Here is a 24,198-nt window from a genome sequence, read left to right as displayed (position 1 = left end):
TAGAAATCTAAGCAGAGAGTGCAATTTGGCCGTAATTCTCAAATTTATTTACAAGTTCAAATGTTTCATACACCTGAATTTACACAGTAGGGAACTTGGTGTTACATTTTATAGCCATTTACAGGGAATGAAAAGAAAACCAGTATGCATAATTAAAATTAAACTTTATTACTTCAAAAACAGATGCCAAATACGCAGTATATTTCTGTTGGCATAATCCTAAAGTACATGTACAACTGTAACTAGTCAGCCTAGACATTTGGTATACTGGTTTATAACATTCAGAAGTTCTCCCACACTGCACTGCGATGTCACTAGTAAGCTGACGAAAATAGGCAAATAGAAAGTCATCCTGGTTTTGAAGGGGGGAAAAAAAAAAAGCCTGTGCTTTTACTAAAAAATTAGGTTATAATCAAGCATTACACTCAGAAAACTGTAAAATACTACGTTACTTCTAGTTTTAAGTTTAGCTACCAATTTCTATTCATTTATTGGCACCAGCCCAACTATTTTAATGTCCAATATGGTAACCTCCAACATCAGTACACTCATAAAGGCCCTTTCTGCAACAGAAGTTTATCATCACAAGAGTCTACAATTAGCTGTGCAGAAGGATTATGATCAAGATGTGTTATTCCTAAAAAACAGCTCCATGATACCAGAATAATACTGGCATATGATTGCTCGCAATCACTTCCACTTGATTGGAAACTGCTTGTTTTCAAAACCTTTTTGTTATCATCTTAGGAGTTCCAGAGGTTTCTGTAAGGGTTGAAAGACAAGGTTTTTTCCCTACCTCTACTGTAGAACAGAACTGGGAATGTTATTTGAAACAACACATGTTCCAAACATTTTCCGAACTACTCTTCAGTGAGCAGTATTACCCCCTTGGAAGAAATCATCTGTTGGATTATCAAACGCCCATACAAAGTAGTAGCAGAATTTAGTTCTGTAGAATCTCCAGCAGTGTAAAGCACTGTCTTCAAAGCACTGTTATCCATTTACTGCAGTAATAAAAACTCTAAGACTCTTGTCAGCAGCACATCCGAGGTCACAGGTATTTCTCTTATCCCTGCCATGGTTCTGCCCAAAACATGGTCTAGAGAGGCTTAGCCATATTTAGCCTGTTGATTTTGCATTACAGATTCTCTCCCAGCCATACATGTGTGTATTTTAACCCCAAGAGCACTGAAATCACAATCATAATGGTCGTCTAACATGAAGTTCCAACAATTCCCTTTAACAGAGATGCATTGTGTAGCCGCTTCACTCTTAGTCGATGCTTTGTTGCCTAAGAACTCTTCTTTAAAAGCGACCTCTAGCTTCAGAGTATGAGCATTAGACAGACTAGTTAACGAATCAATCTGTCAATCGGTCACACAAACGTTATGCAGCATGTATTGTGAGGTACCACTTCAAACGCACGCAGCAGCATGACCCAAGCAGCTCTGCCAAAACACACCAGTGTATCTGCATGTTTTTATTCTCAGCTTCAACACATTTGACTGAACCAGAACACTGAATTCAACCCTGAGTTTTATCCTCCTGAATAACTTATTGTGGGAAGAGTAGTGGGACCAGAGGATGAGGAACTTGCTTTATTTTGTGTGTCTTATTTTGATGAGACACAACAAACAGATGAGTAACAGAAGCTTGCAAGAGACAGAATATTAAAAAGTTGCTAATGCCATACACATCAAGAAGGGAAAAAAAGGCTCTATGCTGCGCAAGACTACTGCATTGCTAGATGTACATTCTTCAAATCATCAGTATCCCACAAGTTATCATCTTACTTCTAGTTTTTTTCCCTCTAGAACAATTTGGATTTCTTTGGCATCCAAAGTCTCGTATTTCAATAAAGCTTCTGCTAAATTCTTGTGTTCTTTTGCATGAGTCTTCAGGATGTTCTTTGCTCGCTCATACGAGTCCTAATATTAGGGGGAAAAAAAATGAATAAAGGTGGAAGGAGATTATGAGACTTCAGAACAAAAAAGAACAGCAAGATTCTGCTTTAAACATCATTTCTAGCTTGAAACAAGCACCTGAAGTGCATACATTCATAGCTAGCATAGCTCTTCTCTCAAAGATTTAAAACCTAGCTGGCATAAATCAAAAAACCCCAAACAAGAAATAAAAAACATCACCACACTTGGTGCCACCCTTGCATTTTGCAGAAGTAGGGACTAAAAAGAAAATCCTGAGAAAAACCTTAGTACATATGACTTAGAAAAGACTTACTAGATTTCAAACTTGCTGATTGATGTATTTGATTTTACATTATAAGCAGTGTTAAAGCATTCAAGGAATGTTCCTCAAAGACTCAAATTTTTAAGTTTATGAAACTCTCAAAGTATTAATACGTGCTTTTAGAAAGATGAAAGATACCCAAGGAGTTACCAGTTACTGCAAGGGGATGCATGTTGCCAGCATTACCAGCTTCAACTTTTAACTTCTAGTTCTACACAGATGGCTCTTACGTGATAAAGTCAGTTCAAAAATGGCTACAGCAAAAAAGTGTTACTAATTTAAATGTTATAAAGAAACAGTTCTCCTGCCTGTACCAGCTCAGATTACCAAACAGCCATCCAGAAGTTCTGTGGTTATTGATGTTACAAACTTCCCCAAGCAGCTGGTACTGACCACTGTGAGAATTAGGCTATTGGAAAAGGCAACTCTCTGATCCAATATGGCCACTCCTGTGATTTTATACCAAACCATCTAGCTGCAAGTTATGAAATGTGGGAGTAACACAAAACATTCTCATCTGTTCTAAAATATTTTATAGCTGTATTTTTTCTTCCTATGAATTGAACAGGAAAAATACAAATCCTGACCAAACATAAGAGGAAGTCTTCAAGAATATATTAAAGAACACAACACCATCAGCTTGTTTCTCGCCATTTGTCCAAGACAATCACCAAGAAGTTTTTATATGCAGCGATTTAAACTTGCACCTACATTAAGTAGGTGCAAGTGCTTTCATCCACCGGTTTATTTTCACCAATACACATTTACCAAATGAATGTATCAGAGCAGAGGAGGAGAGTGGAGAACCTTACCCGTAGAAGTGTTCTTACTTCCTGTTCAATTGCAGATTGAGTTTCAGGGCTAACCTTCCCCGCATCAGTATAGGTCATAACACCAAGCTAAACAACAACAACAAATACCTTTATCTTGCCACTATTGCAGTAACACACATAGAACACTGTTAGAGCTTCATCACCTATTGTTTCTATGTGCTAAGTCAGTTGTATGCTTATTGAAGTGCTTGCAACAGAAGCAAAACAAGAAGCCTGTTCATCAACTCCATAGTCAGTGCAGAGTTCTATTTCAACAGGTCACAATACAGAACCTGATTAAGCATTTTCTTGTTGAAAAAAAAAAAAAAACAACCCAAAACAAAACCCCTAAACTATTAATGCTTGGGTGGGTAATAAAGATGACTAAAGAAGATTTTTTTAGAAGTCTAGAAAGCTCACTATTGGTGTCCCAACCCCCTCCATTCCAAAAGGTTTCATTTTATTGTAAGTATTTTCTGCAGACATTAGTAACTTCCAAGGAAATTCTGAGGTGAAGATCTTGCAGGGTAATTTTTAAACTGTCAAAGGTTTTCTAGTTGAGTTTTCTATAGGAGGGACAGCCAGAACTACCTAGTGTCTCTGATCACTGACAAACAGGCATTTAGTTACAGAACATTCATTTGTATCAAACAAATATATAAGGATTGCTGACACTACCTTCTCGCTCATTCCAAATCTAGTCACCATCAGTCTGGCAATTTTAGTAGCGCTGTCAAAATCACTGGAAGCACCTAGATAGAGAGCAGATGTAAGTTATGTTATTGAAAGCAAGTTAAACATGCCAGTCCACAGCTTTGATCACAAACACTTAACTACCAATCAGCTGACCTGTTGTGATGTGATCACTTCCAAATATGAGTTCTTCTGCTACTCTTCCTCCCATACAGACATCCATCTGTGCAAGAAGCTGGGATCTAGTTTCACTCCATCTGTCATTTTCTGGGAGCAAAGATACCTGTAAGATTCAGAACTGTGGTCAGGTAACAACAAATGGAAGAAATACTGAAATAACCTGGAAAACATTCTTGTGTATATCCAAAACAGATATAAAGGCTTTCATGCACCAGTTTGAATGCTCTGGGCCTGCTCCTAATCTGCACACTCATCAGGTTTGCTTGGAGGTGCTTAGTCTACCAGCTGAAATAGCCTCCTACAGGCCACAAGCACCACTTAAAATTAAGCAACTTAAACCTACAACCAGAAGAAACAGAACAAACTATTATCTTGATTTCTCCTTACTCCCTACACTTGTACTGAGCACAAATCCACTTGCCTGGAGGATTCAGGCCAATGGCTTTCTTTAACTGAACTTAACTAACATTACATTAGATAAAGATCAACAGAAACTGACATTAGATGTATTTTTCTGTTCAAATGCTTGGCAGCTGAAGGCAGAGTAGAAAAACTTAGGGATATCTATGCTAGAAACAAAGTAGGTAACCAGTTAGATTCAGAAAAAAAAAAAAAATCACACTGGGCAAAGAATAACTTGATACAGGATGTCTGTGTTAAAAGTACAGTTGAGCAATGCTTCTACCTTCCAGTTCTTCAGAGATTCTTCAAAGTTTTGCTGTTGGGAGCTATTTTAACTGCAGCAGAATCATACAGACTTTTATTTCTTTCCTTGTATATATGAACTATCATACCAGCACAGGCTATTTAGAAACTGAGGAAGAAAGCTTTCTCCATCACACAGAAAACATGACCAGAAAGTTTTCCAAGAGACCGCTCACAAGTATTTCAACATACTGCAGTCTGCATTAACATAATTACAACAAATATCATTGTTCGCAAATTCTTCACCAACATCAAAACAACATATAATACTCACATGTCCAAGTGTTGTTCCTCGTGTCATGATTGTAGCCTTGTTGATCGGCATTGCATCTTTGGTGTAATATGCAATGATAGCATGTCCAGATTCATGGTAAGCAGTGATGGTTCTGTTTTTCTCATCAATTTCTACACTTCTACGTTCAGGTCCTTAAAAGGAGGAACATAAATAAACTTATTTTTTACAGATAACCACCACAGTCCACACATTACATACACTCAACATTACACACACTCAAACGGAGCATGAAGAAGTTGAGGAACAGCATGCAAGCAAAATTAACACTCATTAACTGCAAATGTTTATGAGCAGGATTTTAGTGTCTAAAATACACCCTAGAAACAACCTGCTTTTAAAGGAAAAAGTTTAAAATGCAGTTTAAGTATCTGAGAAAAATCCATTTCTTCTCTCAAGTACGAATAGACCAGATTTTTAGTGTGTACGCCTCAGATGTTTTAGTTCTGTGTTATCATGTGACAAGCTAGTTAAACAGAAGTTCCAGGTTTCTGGTCTTTTATTCTCCCCTTTAGGAGTAAGTAGGGGAAGGGTAAGAAATTAAGCCTGTGTCTTCCACCATGAAGTACAACATGCAGCAATTCTTAATTAAAAAAAAAAAAAAAAGCACAAAGTCTTAAAGAATGCATTCTGTATTAGATTTTACATACTCCTCTCCGGTCTCAAAAACTTCTATTCAGAATTAGTTACCAGAAGACATACTTGTTTAAAAAAAAAAAAAACCCCAAACAGAATACCAAATTAAAAAAAGCCCAAATAACAAAACCACCCCTAACAAACCAAAAGACAACAGCATAAAAACTCTTTGTCTGCAAAAGTCTTAATCACACAAGAAAAATAGAAAAACCCTGTGTAGTGTAACATATATGTGTCTTTTGCATAAAATCCTACCCATTAGAATTTTGTCCTTGGAGAATTCTAGTTCTTTCATGGTTACCATATCTTTTCCATCAACAGCTGCCTTTAAGGCAGCTTGATTTACAAGATTTTCAAGCTCTGCTCCAGAAAATCCTACTGTGCCTCGTGCAATTATTTCCGGATCTACAGCTGTGGAGAAAAACAAACTTGTCATAGGGTCCATACTCCTCCTGAAAAAGTTTGTATGGTGAAGATAAATCAAGAAATTATGAAATTTTAAGCAAAAATCATGTTCTATTAAAAATAATGAGTTAAATAAAAAACGTTCAGCTTTAGAAGAGCTGAAGTCTAATTCTTAAAACACAGTGAACTGCTGGAGTCTACAAAGAAACACTGCCTCAAACTTGTAACAGTACATACCAGGCAATTTTTGTATTCTTCATTGAGACACACAGTAAAGCCACAATTGCTGGTGGAATAAGGACTAACACATGAGTGGGCTGATCTAGTAGAACAACTGTTACATAAGGTATTACACTAAAGTATTCACTTACATGGATCATACTTTATTTTGTTAAGGTACCACTTCAGAATTTCTGTACGACCTCTTACATCAGGCTTGGGAACAGTAACTTGCATATCAAAGCGACCAGGACGTATTAAAGCACTAAGGGAAAAGACAATTTAATACACTTACTTAAAAATGCTGCAGTAAAGTGTTACTAACATATTTAAGGAACAAAAATCTGATATTTCTGAAGACATCAACACATACTATGGCTGGTGCACAAATGCAACAAATACTTTTTTTTAACTTTTTGTAAAAAGACAGATGAAAGATGTATACTACCAACCCATTCTAAAGGGTGTTTTGGGTTTGAAAAGTCTGCATTGTGAATAAGGAATGCAGCTGATCAACTTAAGCAGAAAAGCTTCCAGAAATTCTAGGTGCTTAGAAACATGCTACTTATTTTTTCATATTTAACTAAACAACCTTTTAAATACCACAAACTGGTCAATACACAACATTTTTAAGAGGCGAAAAAAAATCAGCTACACGACACTGGAGCAGGCTGCCCAGAGCAGAGCGCAGATAGTGGCTGCTCCATCCCCGGCAGTATTCAAGGAAAGGCTGGAAGGGGCTTTGAGCAACCCAGTCTAGTGGAAGGCGTCCCTGCCCATGGCAGGGGGTCAGAACTGGATCGTCTTTAAGGTCCCTTCCAACCCAAATCCTAATCTGATTATCATACACAATTTTGAAGTTGCAGTGATTTGGATTGTTTGTTTGCTTGTTTTTTTTTAATATATACTCCGTAAAAATGATCAATTCATTATACTCACTTATCTAATGCTTCAGGGAAGTTTGTTGCACCAATGATAACAACACCTTCATTAGGTTTAAAGCTGCATGGAAAAAAAAAAAAAAGGTAAGAATTTTTTTGGTTTGAAGACAGAATTTACACCTTTTTTTTTGTCAATAACTTATTCTATTTCTTATTCAGAGAAGAGATTCAGAGTAGCCCTGCAGAGAAGGACGTGGGGTGTTGGTCGATGAGAAAATGAACATGAGCCGGCTTCAGTGTGCGCTCGCAGCCCAGAAAGCCAACCGTATCCTGGGCTGCATCAAAAGGAGCGTGACCAGCAGGTCGAAGGAGGTGCTCCTGCCCCTCTACTCTGCTCTCGTGAGGCCTCACTTGGAGTGTTGTGTGCAGTTCTGGTGTCCTCAACATAAAAAGGACATGGAGCTGTTGGAACAAGTCCAGAGGAGGGCCACCTCCACAAGTCCAGGAAACGAGGCACCTCCCATATGAAGACAGGCTAAGAAAGTTGGGGCTGTTCAGTCTGGAGAAGAGAAGGCTGAGTGGAGACCTCATAGCAGCCTTCCAGTATCTGAAGGGGGCCTATAAGGATGCTGGGGATGGACTATTCCTTAGGGACTGTAGTGACAGGACAAGGGGTAATGGGTTAAAACTTAAACAGGGGAAGTTTAGATTAGATATAAGGAAGAAATTCTTTCCTGTTAGGGTGGTGAGGCACTGGAATGGGTTGCCCAGGGAGCTGTGAATGCTCCATCCCTGGTGGTGTTCAAGGCCAGGCTGGACAGAACCTTGGGTGGCATGGTTTAGTGGGAGGTGTTCCTGCCCATGGCAGGGGGGTTGGAACTAGATGATCCTGAGGTCCTTTCCAGCCCTAACTATTCTATGATTCTATGATTATTTCAGATGACCTCAACTAGCCAGTCAAAAACATACTATCAAACAATATGCCATCTAAGCATGACCATGTTCAGCCCAGCAACTGGTTAAAAACATGTCTGGATCCGAGCTAAACTTCTTCCTTTAGATATATATAGCTAGCCTAAAAAAAAAATGAGCAATTATATAAAATTACTGCAGTTATTGTGCTACTACAACTCCAAAGCTTCCATATGCTTTACAGTAAGGCCATTAATGCTACTGTTGGCAGGACTAGAAAGCGACCATAAAAGCATCTTTAATTTCTATTCTTTAAAGCATTAAAACAAAAAAAAAAAAATTACAAAAAGGAAGAAAACTTCACCCCAATATTCAAAACAGTCAGTCAACGACCTTCTGTGCCCTCAGAATCCCTGTATTTACCCATCCATTTCAGCAAGAAGTTGATTAATGGTCTGTCTTGAATAGGGATGCATTGGAGACTCAATTCTCTTCCCACCAACAGAGTCCAACTCATCGATAAATATGACACATGGTGCATTTGCTTTTGCTTCCCCTGACAGAAGAAAAACAGCAAAAGGAAAATTCAACCACACAAAGAGTGTATCATAGGACTTAAGATTCTACTATTTCTATTACTCTTGGATTATAAAAAGTTCTATTTGATATCACCAAAACTGTCCTGATTTTAGCCTAAAAAAGTATTCAATTTCTTAAATGAAGTGATGCAAAGAGAGGCAAGGTTCTTTATCTTTACATCAGCTTATTGTTACCATGCTACAAGAAATTACTACTAAAAATAGGTACAGAAATTTATTGTATTTTGCATACACTCCCTACAACAGCATATTTCACAGGCTTCATAGACAGCATTGACGTATTAAATAAAACTAACATGAAACGTGATGGTATTAAAAATATAAAATAAAAAAATGCAATAATAAACTTTAAAACCAATGACAGATACATGCATACCAGGATGCAACTCATGTCACCCTGCCAGACATATCTGTAAAATATTAATGTACAACTCAGTCATCTAAACCTCTGTAGTCAACAGAAAGTAATGCACACTTAAAGGTACAACACGTTACAGTTTGCATCCCCTTTCACATGAAGCAAGTCACATTTCTTCTACAAATGCAAACTAGTTTCCTACATTGTATATGCCTGACACCATTTAAAAGAAACACCATTTAAAAGAAAATTGGATTCCCCCCGCCCCATATTATGTGCATACTTCAAACAGAAAGCCTCTTCTGTTACGGTTAATTTGAGAAGTTTCATTATAATGCCTTCTTATTCTGGGCCCATTGATGGGTGTGAGAAAGGACATCTCATGTGATGCTGTAAAGTTCCCATACAGATTTAAAAAATAAAATTAAAATATGAGGGAAGTAACCAAGAAGGTTAATGTTTTTACCTAAAATTTACCATTAAATTCAAATTTACAATAATTTACATATGACAGTAAGTAAATTACAACATAAATTATTCCATTTATTTTATAGGATACTGCATTTCCAATTGAATTACTTCTCTCTGGGAGTGCTGTAACATCAGTTGTAATTTTGGATGTAATTTTACCTGACAGGCAAGATTCTACGGTTAACTCATGCTCACAGAATTCTGAGATCTACCTCCACAATTAATGTTTTATTAGCCTCATACCCTACTGTCCAGTAACCAGAACTGTACCTAATCAATACTGAACACTTAATCTCACATGTGAAAACATTTCAAAACCACGGAATATTTAACTTACTGAATAGGCTTCGGATGCGACTAGCTCCTACACCAACAAACATCTCATCAAACTCTGATCCAGATGCATAATAGAAGGGAACATCAGCCTCACCAGCTACAGCCCGTGCAAGAAGAGTTTTACCTGTACCAGGTGGTCCAACTAACAGAATACCTGAAAAGACAAACAAAACACCAAATAACAAAACCACCAAACCCACACAGTCTTATTACGCAGGTACTGTTTCTTCCATGCATTAGGGGAAATAATTTACACTTGACTTCATAAAGCTTTTAACATCCCTTTTCAGATACTGCTCAGCACTTGCCATCTGAAGAATCTTCCTGTAACAAATCTAGATACACAATGATCCATATTCAAACAACACACTTGTAAGGCTATCAAAGAGAATACTTCAGGCTTCTGTATCCATTAATAAAGAAGCTTTCACAGCTCTTTGAGGATTCATTTGCTCCTCAAGTATTTTAAATGAACAAGGAAATCCACTACCCATGTCTAATATTATTTCAGAATTTTTCCAGATCCAAGCTAAATAAAACAGTAGTATTTAGGCCCATTTTGGTTATATACTTTTCTGATTCCCCAACTAAAGGAAAAAACATTCAGAAGCTAGGCTATAAGTCAGTCCTTCAGTATAGAACAAAGCTACAAAGACAGCCACAGCAACATAATGAATTTTACTTCTGCTGAGAATGAATTCTTACCTTTCGGAAGTTTACCTCCCAGTACAGTAAATTTATGTGGGTTTTTCAGGAATTCCACAACTTCTTGCAATTCCTGTTTAGCTTCTTCAACCTATACATAAAAAACATGCCACAAAATATAACCAAGCATTTCTAAAATAAATGTGTTTTGTAGGCAAGTTTTGTATTAGAGACTAAGCCTCTAATTGAGTATTGATCAAAAATACACACCAGAAAGAGACAAAAGTGTAACACAGAATTTCTGTTGATACCAATTGTCCAAGAATTTAATTCAATCTATTTCTTAGAACTGTTCATAGGAATCGGTAAACACTGAAGTTGTTAATACTGAAAGAATAACCACACAGTTCAAGACCAGATCTGACAGACGAGATAGATACAGAATTAAAAATACTACATCAAGATTAGTCTAATTAGTTAAAAAGAGACTAAGTCTATTTGGAAAGGAGAGGGGGAGGTCCTCATTTGGCCACTGACAGCTAAAGAACAGCTGAAGAAACAATAAAGCTATCCCATCAGCAGCGACGTGGCCACTTGTTTCTGGGAATCTCTGTATCTCCTGTCCTAATATCAGAAATCCAAAAGAGATGGTATGAAGAGAGAAATGATCAAATGGTATTACCATCCTCTTGTACTGGTCAATCTCTGCAAAAAATAGATTAACACAGATACTTATGGCCTGGCTTTTGCTACTCTAACCTTTAAAAATGCAATTCAACAAGTCAAGAATGCACTTTTTATAAGGTATTAAAATACCACAAAGATACCAGATAGAACAAGAATGGTTAAAACCCTCCCTCATCTTGGGTGGTCAATATATACCAGGCTTCTGCTCATACAAAGTTTCATGAACAGAGTAAACATTCTTCAGGCTGACAATGATTAGTTTAGCAGAAACTCAAGACTTTACTTCTAAACTTACCCCTTTTACATGTTCGAAGGTGACATTTTTCAACTGGATTGGATCAACTGCAGCATCAAAGATACTCGATGTTCGAAAGCGTACTGATAGCAAACAGCAGATGATGAACAACAAATTTACACAAAGTCACTTTATTCCAAGATGAAATTTGCACTTGAATGCATATCACCATTAAGCCACTAATTTTACACCTGCCCTTTTAACAGGGCATGTTTCCATTTACAAGTGTCCAGCAAAAAATAAGATTTAAACAAAAAAAGGAAAAAATATTTGTAATTAATTCGGTGATGTGCTTTTTAGTCATCTGTAGTACAGAATGCCAGAAGCTTTCCCTCAGTGTTTCTGCACATAACCTTTCTTGAGGTCCAAGCTGCAATTTAGCATGAAGCTGAAATTCTCCATTTACATTAGTTCAGCGTTTGATCATTCCATTATTCCCAACAGGTTTCTAAGATGACAATCTGGCCTGCAATTACCTAGTTGCTATAAACTATGCTGTGATTACAAGTAAAAACCAAACTGCTGACCTAGATAACACATCATCTAAATTCAAAGACAAACACATAACTGGTGAACAGTCTGACAACTTCTCCGTATGGTTCCATGTAATTGTTTCACCAAAGGAATTAAAATACTTACACCAATAGACAACTTTTTGTCTCCATAAACATTTTGGTACACCCTTGTCTGAAAGGCTGTAGACAAAAGCAGCAACATATCTTCCCTGTTATCCTAAAACTGTCATAATCAAAACACATTTAATTTGTGCTAAACCTGCTGGAAGTAACAACACAAGAGAAATAATGCAGGAAAAAAGTTAACTAACCAGCATCAGAAAAGGAACCTTTCCCAGGTAAAAATGATGAATATATAGCAAGGTAAAAACAAAGAACAAAAAGAAAGAAAGAAAGCAGACGTGATCTTCTCAAGGAATCTGTAAAAGAAAACAAAAAAAGAGTTTTAATATGGGCTGAAATAAACTACTTTCTGAAGGCAAAGACAAAATACATGAACTAAAACAACTTACCAAGCGTTTTCTGCAGGAATACCTGTGCTTTCAAAAAGCCTTCTGCAAAACCAGTTTTAAAAGCATCCTGGTGTGCCTCTGGGATGTTTTTTGTTTTCATTAGTGCGTCCAAATTTTCAACATCAATCCTGCGCTTTCTCAGGATAAAGCCCTGAAATATTTTCCACAGCCGCGTTAGTATGCACTGAGTTTTGATACATAGTTAATTTACCACCTGGTTAGCATGGGTGGAAAAAAAAAACCAAACATGTAATTCAGGTGCTATGGGGTTAGTTAAATGACACAGGGCCATAGCTTGAGTGTGGAATAACAATGGCTCCTGCAGGCGCACCCCTGAACAGGTCAGAGCCCTCCTGATCAGAGCCCAGTTCCAAACAGAAAACACAGCCAAAGGCTTTAAGGAGCCTGACTTCTGTACAACCAATTAGAAGTAAAGATTATTTTGGTTAACTTGGTTTATTAAGTCCTTTGCTACTCCAAGCCTGAAGTCATCTGCCAAATTAAAAGCATGTAAGTGAGTTTGTAACTTACAGAACTTTGAAACTTGATGGGTTTATATCTTAAAAATATACCAGCGGCAAGTAATGATATTTGCTATTCTGAAAACATCAATCACACGCTGAACTGCTCAAAAAAAATACACATTCTTGTATGTTAAACTAACTGTATTTCTGTTTAAACAAATAGTTTCACTCCAAGCTATTTTTAAAAGCTACAAAAACAGAACACAAAGGATTTTATTTCTAGAGTTTAAAACTGAAACCTACAGAAACTACTCTCCTAAAAAAAAAAAAAATCAAGTAATCTTTAGAGTGGTGATACATGAAGCAAATCTGCGTATTAGTAAGAAAAAACAGTACACTGCCACTAGCTCAAGTTTCAGAATTAGGAAATTTTTTCACAGAAGTAAACCAAAACACCCTTGGTAAATTGTGAAGGCTCATTCAAGAGAAGCAGATAGTCTGAATAACCCAAAACCAACTTCATAATGTTATTTGTATTTACCTTCAGAATTGAAGAAAGTGAACTTTTTGTTTCTGTGAATTGTTCAGATGTTGACTGCAGACGTCTTGTTCTTGATCTCAAAGTCTTAAAGTTCCGTGTTTGCATGTAAACTTAGAGTAGTAATAATTAAAAAAAAGTTAAAAATTATCCATTACTACTGCTAAAAAATGGCCCAAGAAATTTCAGACACTATTACATGAAAAATACTGTCATGACTGAACTGAATATAATCTTTCCAATATATCCATAGTAAAAAGTGAAAAGAATTGCAAACAGCAATCTGTTTTAAGATGCCTGACCGAAAAAGCAAGAACAGGAAACTGTATGAAAGATACCTCTGTATTTAACAGTAATAACTAGATAAATAAACCAATACATTTCAGTACTGTAAATGTATAGTTAAGTAATTGTGAACCATGTTTGTAACCTGAACTCGCAAGCAAACTGCCGACTTTTTCACTATATTTTCCCCATATATTTCTTTGTTAAAATAATCAGGAGTTCATACAGTGAGTTACAGGCAATTGGCCAACCCCATCACCATCTCAGGGAACAGAAAAGGCATACAGTCGAACTAAATCCAGGCTGGCTGACAACCATGAAACATTCAGAAGTTCATCCAGAAGGATGGGAATGAAGTTTCCTATTCTAAGATAAGCTTTATCTAAAAGCTCAGCTGTGATGCAGATTTTATAACATAAACAACAAAAGCCAAGAATATTTATCTTTTTTCACAACTACATTTTAACATAATCACTAGTACCAGTGAATTATATAGTTTTCACTACACCTTCTGTTATAGAATAGCACCAGATAAAAGGAACTTCTGGAAGTGATCTAGTCAAAGTCCTGCTCAAAAAAGCCCTAACTTCAACAGTCAATCAGGTACTTTTGGACCTCGTCCAGCTCATTTTTTAAAATCTTCAAGGATTAGGATAACCCCAACACTCCAGGCCACCTGTTTCAGAATTTAGCCATTCTCATTGTGACAATTTTCCAAACAGAAATTTCCTTTGCCTTTACTTGTAATTGTTGCCTCTTCATCAAGATGTACAAGAGAAGGGCAGCTAATATGGCTCAAATATCATTTACATCATTCCTTGCCTTCTCTTCAGCTAACTTAAAACTTTAGATCCCTCAGCTTCCCCTGTACATTAAATGCTCAAAAATCTGCTCTCTTCCTTCTGTCCCCTCACTGAGCAACAGGATCCATTTTGTCAGCATCTCTCTCAGCCATAGGACACAAAGCCAGACACAGTATCCAGATGTAGTATCGAAAGAATTGAATAGAGGACAATAGCTGAACTCCCTGAGGTCCTGATTATGTTCTTATTAAGGAAGCCCTGTTGCTACCCATCCCATCACACACCCAGGAGTAGTTTAAACCAGTTATGAAGCACCTTAAAAAGTTCACCTGGATGAATACTAGGTTCAACATACTTATTGATTCAAAAGCAGTCAGCTCATTATCATCTTTCAAGAATATGAGCCAGAGATACTATTATCTTTGAACAAGATTCTATAGTTACACAATGTTTACTAACTTAATTCTGGAAACATACTACTCAAATGCAAAAATAACTTCATTATTTAAAGTGTTAACATCAATATAAAGCTCCCCCTGGAAGTTCACAGTATTTCCTGAGTGATGCCTCTAAGACAAAAGTAAAAATACTTTCCCAGAATAAGAAGATACTATAGAGATTATAACCAGTGTAGTTTATCATTTCATACCTGGCCAACTCCGAACATCTGAACAGAAGCTTTGGAGGGGATTAGGATGCTGTCTGTACAAACAAGATGAGCGCAAAACACTGAAAACATCCACAAAGCCTGTAAAAAGATACAGCAAAGTATAAATACACCCAATATTAAACAACAGCTAAACATTTCTTCTTCCACAGGATATTAATTCTATTTTACTGTGGTCCTTCAGGCATTTATAATTAAACTGTTGTGAAGCTGAAGGACCAGCATTCAAACATTTAGTTCCAAAGGCTTTAAAGAACAGATCACTCAGTGGCACTTTAAAACAGGCTATGTATAAAGTATGAAAAAATTTTAAACTACGCGAAGTCTGCTTAATTGTACAGTCCTCATTCAATACAGCAAGAAGAAATGAAAAAGGGTTGTCATTTATCTGTTGTATAGTTACCAAAAGTTAAAAGAACTCATCCTCATTTAGCAGGCAAGAATTATTTAAGAAACATCAGAGACCTGGGGAGGGGAAAAAAATTGAGGCCAGCCCTACATATGCTGTCATCATAGTAATTCAGAAGCTAATGTAATCGTAAAAAGGGTGAGGGTTATTTTTTATGTATTCTGAGGAAGTTATTACATCAATTAGATATATCTAGGGAGGCAGAAAGAACCCCGAAAGTTCCTAGTATTTTTTTGAAGTTATACGATTGTAATAACAGCTTACAAGCTAACAACTGAAACACTGAAGAACTATGGGCAGAAGAGAAAAGTATTAGCTGTTAATTCTACAATACTTTATATTCCATTATCTTCTATACCACTGCACATTGGCTAATTTAATATAATGTAATTGTGAACACATTAGTTTAATAAAGCAGAAGTACTCTTCTGATTTCATGCACAAGTATATGCACAACATACATATATCAATAGTGACAGTCATTTATAGCCTGCAGTGTCACCTACACAAAAGTACTTTCTTGAAGATTTTGCATCTCCCTCGCCTGTGGCAGTTTTCCACCTATAACCTTGCTTTGACAACCAGTCCAATAAGCTTCCAGGTCAATTCAGCAAAGCTCTGAAGCATTTGCAAGTCATCTTCACATACGGAAAACTGCCTCTGGGCTAAATTTTTTACATCTCGCATCACAATTCAATTTAGTACTTCTTCTCTAATAGTAGCCCTGAGATATTATTCTTCTTTTTCTCCCAACTGCAATACTATATAGGCAGTATCTCAAATGTTAGCTATATGCTTCCGTTTCCAACACATTCTTGAGCACCTACAATGGCCTTGCTTTTTGTATTTTAGATTAAACCCAACAAAGCATCTTCAACTATTAAGGAACCATGCTTTATTTCAGTAATTAAATACTCTACATGGACTGTTAACAGTTTGCCACCCATAATTCCTTTCTAATTAAAGTCCTTGTGTAATGTTCCTTCAAGCAAAAAACTTTATGTAAACCGGAGATGTTCATGACTGCATTATGTTCTTCATCAGGGACTGCAGTGATAGGACATGGGGTAATGAGTTTAAACTTAAACAGGGGAAGTTCAGATTACATGTAAGTAAAAAATTCTTTGCTGTGATGGTGGTGAGACACTGGAACAGGTTGCCCAACGACGTGGTAAATGCTCCATCCCTGGCAGTTGTCAAGGCCAGGCTGGACAGAGCCTTGGGTGACATGTCTAGTGTGAGCACCCCTGTCCATGGCAGGGGGGTTGGAACCAGATGATCTTAAGGTCCTTTCCAACCCTAACTATTCTATGATTCTATAACTCTATGTTAGTGTATTAGTAAAATAATTTCTTCTACTTAGTGAAAAAATTCACAGGTCATCCTTGGGAGACAATGCCCTTGTACTACTGCTGAGTTTAGACAAGGTTAATAGCAGCCAAATTCAAATCTGAATTTGCAGAAACAATTCCAAAATCTAGGTTGAAATTTCTCAAATTCCCAAAACTCAAAAGCAGTACTCTAGAGACAACCCGTACACAATGAAAAAACACATTAATGTTCTTTTTACTAAAGCTTTTTAAAACTCTCAAGTTATCTACTGCACAAGAGATTAAAGAATAACTGTGTTCACCTTTACAATTTACCTCCAGTTTTCACAAGCACTTTATTCTGAAACATACCATGCTTATTTTCAAAGAAGGATTCAGCAGAGATGTACGATGTATGCCACTGTGAAGAGACTTTGTTTTCTAGACAGTAGCCAGGAAGCAACCTGTTCACCAATTCTCTGAAATGGTTCGTTTTCAGATCAGACAACCCCAGATCTCTTAAATTAAATACAGACTGAAAAACAGAAATAAATGTTCAGAATTTACTTAAGATTACCTTAGGGGGGAAAAGCTTAAGAAAAACCTCTAAAACCTTTTGGCTCAATACGGCATCTATATTTCACAGTTCAGACTGAAACAAAAATTTCTAAATGAAGATAAACAAATTAAAGGACACAATCAAAGAAAGAATATTTGCTACTGTCAGTACAGAATAACTTTTCCATTTGCACATCCTGATATTTTAATTGTCACCATACATTTATGACAATGTGTTTTCTTTCAGATTTAGTCTTTTTAACACCATCCTGCTCCCTGATTGAAGCAGACACAGAAAAAACACAACACTTTTCTAACTCTCTATACTCTTAATGACAGTGCAAATGCAGAGTATGAGGGGCAACAATGTACAGCAATAGCCACCCATTATGTTTTCATTAAGTGAGCAAATAGCAAAATCCCCCAATTTTTTTTTTTTTTTTATTTTTTTTAAGTTTTTTGCTATCCTTTTTGCAGCTAGTGCAGATGTAGCAGCAGCACAAAGACTGGATACTCTACCCAGAGTTAAAGCTTTAAAAAGCCACAAGGTATGTAGACACACAATAAAAGGCAAACGTTTCTACAGGGTAAAGGGTAAGTACTAGGATATGGGATTTCCTACAAAGCAAATTAACTATCCAAAAAAAAAAAAAAAAAAAAAGGATAGAAGGCGCATACACTTGAGTTACTAAAGAATTAACCTCGATCAAAGCAATTTTACTCTTGTATTTTACAGATAGGAGAAAAACTTTTCAGGAAGAGCATGTTTTAAGAAACACATATTAGTTTGGACCCTTTAAAATAGCTATCAGCATTTGACTTTTACACATGGTTTAAAGGAATAGCTCAAGCCTTCCTACTTCAGCTTAACAGCTGTCTGGAAAAGGACTGAAATGCTGCGGGGGTGTTAAAAAAAAAAAAAATTAGAGGAAACGTGCATTTTCTGTGACCCTTCAGAACAGGTTATTATTTCCAAACACATACTTAACTCTGCAGCAGAGAAGTCTCACTTTCTCAAATGACAGGTTTTGCCACAGTAGTAGTTCTGCTTTATTTGATACTAGAACCGCATTTACTATGTCAGTACTTGCTGATTTAACATTTGAGCTTAACCTTTATTTAAACTTATAATAGTCTAATAAACTTGCTTTAAGAACTTTCTTTAAAAATCCTTTGAGAGACAATTTTCATTCTTATTTTTATACTTTTATCATGCTTGGAGGAAGCAAACAGGTGTACAACGAATCAGAGAGAAAATACTAAATACAAAAGGATCTTCACATTTAAAGGAGACTCTTGCTGATTAGAAAGACAAATATTGAACTGAATAAATGAAACATTTTTTGTTTCATTCAATAATCCAAATCTCCCACTGAAATAAATTTTTATCACCAGAAGCAAATACGGGATCATTAAAATTAAAATAAATAAATAAAAATAATTAAAAAAAAAAAACCAATGGAATCACAGCTTTGCACTTTCTGTATTTTGATTTTCAACGTGAAGAACAAAAAATGCCTAATGAAAATTCAACATATTTTCATAGAAAAATAAGAATTCATGCAAATATTCTGTTTAATATCTTAAAAACCCTCAACATATTTTAATTTACAGCCCTTTTTCTCACAAGCAATAGTGAAACAAACTTTGCTGGAACTCAGTGAGTGAAAAGATAATAAGAGGTTTATTAACAGGAGTGTTATTGTTACTTCAGAGCAAGAAATCTTAAGTTGAAAGTGAAAACAAATCCCATCCTCATTTGCAAATCAGTACCAAGACAAGTACTAGCTTTTTTTCTTGTTAATGAAGTACTGTATTTTTGTGGAATCCTTAATGACAAAGCACAGACTAAAGTTCTGCCAAAAAGTTACATCTGTGTTAACGTTCTGTTTCGTTCAGTTACATCGCATTATTTTATGAAATAAGTCAAATACTAAACTCCCTTAAGCTAATATTATTCAGATTTAGTTCAGTTAAAAGCAAATCACCACTTTTCCCAAAGGTTTTTAGTACCTCACTCTTCTGAGGATCATGCTCTGGGGAAGCGTCCCTCTGAACAGGATGTACAGATCCTGTGCTGGCAGTAGTAGTGGAGCTTTTTGGTGAATGAAAGGCATTAATAAGGTGACTCAGAGGAACAGTAGCCTGGAAAGAGTAAAAAAAAAAAAAAAATAAAGTCTTTTTTAAACTATTTAAACACACCTTCATTCCAAACCCTGACATAATCATATGACTTGTACACTGCCTTTCAACTGAGGACTTCGTAATAAACCACATGAAGTTAGCTTCAACACCACAGTGTCAGATGACACCTCTAAAGAAAAAAAAAACCAACCAACCAACCAAGAAAGTTAAGACAGTTTACATAAGCATGACAGATTAGCAGACACAAAGATTGGAAGAGGGAAAGTAAAAAAAAAAAAAAAAAAAAAAGGCTACATTTCCTAATTTTCAAACATAAGCACGGTTTAAAGAAAGTAATTGCTAGATTTCAAAATAGAACAGTAGGTATAGATCATTCAGCACTTAAAGAGATGCAAAGACTACCCTTGATTTGCACTTAAGCCAACGTTCAGTTGCAAAAAAAGAGAACTTCTTACATATACACTTCCTTCAGTACATTTTTCTATTTTCCCTTTTTCTTAAATGTATCACTTGTTTGCTGTGTTAGATACATACTGTTGCAACCAAGCAACAGAACAAAGACTGCTGATGGTTTTGATAAATATTACAAACTTAATTATTTCACAAAACAAAACCTCGTGAAAGGATGTTTTTCCCTTGTAGTCACCACGCTCAAATTAAGTCAATTAGCTAACATTCCAAATAAGTTGTGTTTCCCTCACACAGCAATAAAAAAAACACAAAAAAGGAAACATAATCAATATGGAGAGAAAGAGAGAGGGAAAACAATAGCAAATTACTTCTACTGAAATGCCTGCAAGTTGGCCCCATCTCTTGAACTTAAACCTGTTTACAACCTGTTTACAGTTATTGTCACTTAGGCACTTCTCTCTGGAAGAAATGGTCACTTAAAATATTCCTGATTATTTATGTCTGCAAGACAAAGCTAAGATCATCAGCCTAATAAGACTTCGCAACACATCACAGCCACAGAAGAGAAGTAATGCTCTTTAAACATGAACAGAAAGAAACAGAAAAGAATAGTAAACAAGGTACTCCGCCTATTCAGTAGGATGCCTTAATTTCTGTTTTTAATACGAAATATTGTAGTATCATGAATTTTACATTATCCCTGGACAGCTATCCGAGCAACAGATCTCATCAAGCTGATTCCCTTGAACAGAAAGCTCAGTGGCCGCTTTTGAATAGCAAAGAATCTCACGAATTCAGAGATCACCATTCTTCAGTTATTACTGAATCCTGCATCATTTTCGAAACATCACGGATTTTAATTTATGAAGTAGTACTTTTGTAACTGGAAATATCTTTTTCCCTAAATTATACAAGGTATTCCCCAAAGTTTCCTGTTTCCGTCCTTGGGATCTGACTTTAGCAACATACCTAAGCATCAAACTATCCTATAGAAAGCACATGCACACATCACAGTCAATTCTGCAGTTCAGCAGCACTCAGTGACACCACCTGATGAATCAGAGTGTAAAAGCCTAGATACACCATGTATCAGGGCTCCTACTCTAGCACATGACTATGGTGAATATATGGTTGCCTGGGTTCAACAGTAGCAGTCATTTTTCCTCCTTCTTAGTAGCCAATGCAGTGCAATGCCTGGGAACAGTGCTGATAACACTGATGTTTTTAGCTGCTGCTCAAATGTTTAGTCTGACCAAGGACTTTGAGTCTCATGCTCTGCCAGGGAGAAGGGGAAGCCAGGAGGAAGCAGAGACAGGACAACCAGCCGAAGAGGTACTCCATACCACAGCACGTCATGCCCAAGATGTAGAACTGGGGGCAGTTACCTGGAAAGGCTAGTTCACTGCTCGGTTAGGCTGGGTATCAGTCGGCAGGTGGTGAGCAGTTGTATTCTCTTCCCTTGTTATTTCCCTTATCATTATTATTACTAGTGGCAGCAGTAGTGATTTGTGTCATACTTCAGTTACTGGACTGCTCTTATCTCAACCCGTGGGAGTTACATTCTTTTGATTCTCCTCCCCATCCCTCCAAGAGCGGGGAGAGGAAAGGAAGGGGGAGTGGGCGAGGACTGTGTGGCTGATTTACAACTGAACTTAAACCATGACAGTGGTACAAATAATTCCAACACTTCCAAAATGCCTCAATCTTCTTACATGTCACAGAGTTGGGGTGCAACTCTGGCTGCTGGAATGACAACCAACCACAATATCTGACTGAGCCTCTGTCTATGGCAGAGGAACATCCCTCCAGAAGAACTTCCATCTCTGTGTTGACTAGAGAGAAGATCAAAAGAGACAGTGCTGTGAGAAATGAAAACTGAATCAGAATTAATTGTCCAAAGTTATAATTAAACTCTTGGAGTTTGTATGGTAAAACCATAATAAAGCTTGCACAGCTCAAAGCCAGCATGCCAACCACTAACCACACTGACATTTCACTATGCTAACGAAAGCGGCAAGAACAATGGAATTCCCCTGTGAAGTAAGACTATCACATAAAGTCCCCCTAGCTCAAAATATAAACCACACTGGCTCAGCTTAAAGTCCATAAACCCCACTAGTCCCATCAGACTCACTAATAAAAGATGACTTCCTGATTGCATCCAGACTGTTCTGTATAACAAATAATTGACGGATTTTTCCTTCACGAGCTCTTCCAATGCTTAAGTTTCCTTTTGGTTTCCACAACCACCCGTGACAATCAACAGCACAGTAACTTCATCTTTAATAACACGGCCAAAGTGCCATCTCCAGGCCACGTCTCCATTTCATATTTGACAAGCTTTTACCTCCTCTCTCCTCTATTTACGTACTTTTTTCCGCAAGATAAGAACCCTCGGCCACCGTAGCCCCTACGAAGCCGGCAGCCCCCCGCTACGCGGCCCCCACACCCGCTCAACGCTCTCCAAAGCTGCCAAAATGTGGCAGCAGGCTCTCAGCTCCTCCAGCCGAGGCCGCAGACCCGGGCCTCCCAAGTGCCTCTGTCCGGCTCCGCGGCCTCTATCCAGCCGCGAAATGAGCTCCCAATGGGAAGGGAGCCCCACGCCCGGCGAACTGCGCACGGCCACGGACCGAGACCACCGCCGCTACGCTCTGTCAGCCCCCTCACCTGAGGCTGCACGGTTGAGAACGAAAACATCCTCCCAGCTGGGGCGGCGGCGGCGGCGACCACAGGCGCCTCTTCCGCTTCCCAGCACAGACGTAAAGCCTGTGCCCGCCCGTGAGACTCTGCCGCTCAGTCGCTGCGGCAGCCGCCGCCGCCGCCGCCAGCAGGAAGGCCCAGCGGCTGCTCGGTAAAATGGCCGCCCCCTACGGCAGGCGGTGACAGGCCCGGAGCTGGCCCGGAAGGTCTACTATCTCCAGCCCCTTCCGGGCCGCCTCTGTCTGCCCCTCCCTCCCTCCCTCCCGCTCATTCTCCGTCTCCCCGAGCAGCCGTGGCTTAGCAACCCGTGCTGTCCTGGCTAAGCCGTGTAGAACGTCTAACCATCAGTTACCGGAGGAGGCGGCGGGCGAGGGGCAAACCATCCTCCCTGGCAGACCGGCCTGCAGGGGGTGCCGGCCGGCCGGGCCGGGGCAGCCCTGCGGGGTGCCGCCGTCGCCCGCGAGCGGTGGAGCGGCCAGAGCTGGGCTCCTCATCATTCTTAACTAAGCGTGACAGGCGAGGAAGGGTGGCAGGCTGGGGACAGCCAGCGGGTCTGGGCACGGGGCGTGCTCAGGGCTACCTTCCGCCAGACGCCTCTGCAGAGGAGAAGGTGCTTTGGGCCCTAGGGACTCCTCTGGACCCTGCACACCAGGCTGCTGCTCAGGCCAAGGCTGGAAAGGGCGCAGCTGCACTGTGCCCACGCCAAGGCGTGGCTGAGGAGCTGCCACTGCAAGCACAGTGCTATGTGTCTACCAGCTCGGCCGGGCATCAGCAGGAGCAGCACCACCAGTGTAGCTGCTGCATGTGGAACAGGTTTTTAAGAATATATGTCATTTAGGTCACATCCCGTACAATCACTGCTGAAGGTGCCATCCTTAAGTACTGGAAATATTTTCAGGGAGTTAACAGTATACCACGTGTAGGAAAACAAAATTGGAATCAATAACCTAAATACTATTATTCACATTCAGTTAAAATGTCATTTAAACAGATGTTAGAGGCATATGCATCTATACAGGGCAGAATTTGGTCTGATAATCATCCTTTTTCTATGCCTTGTACTATTTTTTTCCTTGTGCTCTCCAATTATTTTGGAGGTTTGTTAGCATTTTCTTTCTTTCATCTGACTGCTCTGTTCCTTTTCTTACTGGAAGTACTATCCCACACTGATTCACCGCAGTCTGGATCAGCGCAGCCACAATGCTGCCTCCCCCTGCCTTCACACACATCTCTTCTGTTTTCCACTAGCATTCTCGTGATCACAGTGATGTGTCTCGGCTAGCTAATTTGGCAGAAACCTCATCCAACAACCAAAAAAAAAACCCTAAAAGGTGATGACCATTTATCTGGATCCACCCCATGAAGCAGTTTCCATGCAACTGCTGCCTCAAGGGAAGGGAGTGAACGCTTAGGTCTTAGGTCATCTCTTAGATGAGCTCAGTTGTAGCGGAACACATGCTGCCCCGAGGGCAGAGTTTCACAACTGGAGTAATGTGATGTCAGCATGT

General features: G+C 38.3%; 1 protein-coding gene across 1 annotated transcript; it reads right to left on the bottom strand.

Annotated features, from left to right (window-relative positions):
* Window positions 1-145: 145 nt before the first annotated feature.
* On the bottom strand, window positions 146-22,887 carry YME1L1 (YME1 like 1 ATPase). Its single transcript, XM_065666638.1, has 19 exons — window positions 22,658-22,887; window positions 19,448-19,579; window positions 17,249-17,411; window positions 15,140-15,238; window positions 13,406-13,515; window positions 12,401-12,551; window positions 12,200-12,307; window positions 11,374-11,456; window positions 10,452-10,542; window positions 9,748-9,900; window positions 8,406-8,538; window positions 7,129-7,191; window positions 6,342-6,454; window positions 5,821-5,976; window positions 4,912-5,063; window positions 3,909-4,035; window positions 3,738-3,811; window positions 3,060-3,146; window positions 146-1,928 (listed from the first exon to the last, which is right to left on the bottom strand). Exons 1-19 carry the CDS (start codon window positions 22,685-22,687, stop codon window positions 1,785-1,787), a joined length of 2,169 nt encoding a protein of 722 aa, XP_065522710.1. The 5' UTR covers window positions 22,688-22,887; the 3' UTR covers window positions 146-1,784.
* Between the last annotated feature and the right edge of the window lie 1,311 nt (window positions 22,888-24,198).

Source organism: Lathamus discolor, chromosome 2 (genome assembly GCF_037157495.1).
Source record: "Lathamus discolor isolate bLatDis1 chromosome 2, bLatDis1.hap1, whole genome shotgun sequence".
Taxonomy (NCBI): domain Eukaryota; kingdom Metazoa; phylum Chordata; class Aves; order Psittaciformes; family Psittacidae; genus Lathamus; species Lathamus discolor.
Note: the sequence above shows the minus strand (reverse complement) of the source record. Positions and strands in the feature narration are given on the sequence as shown.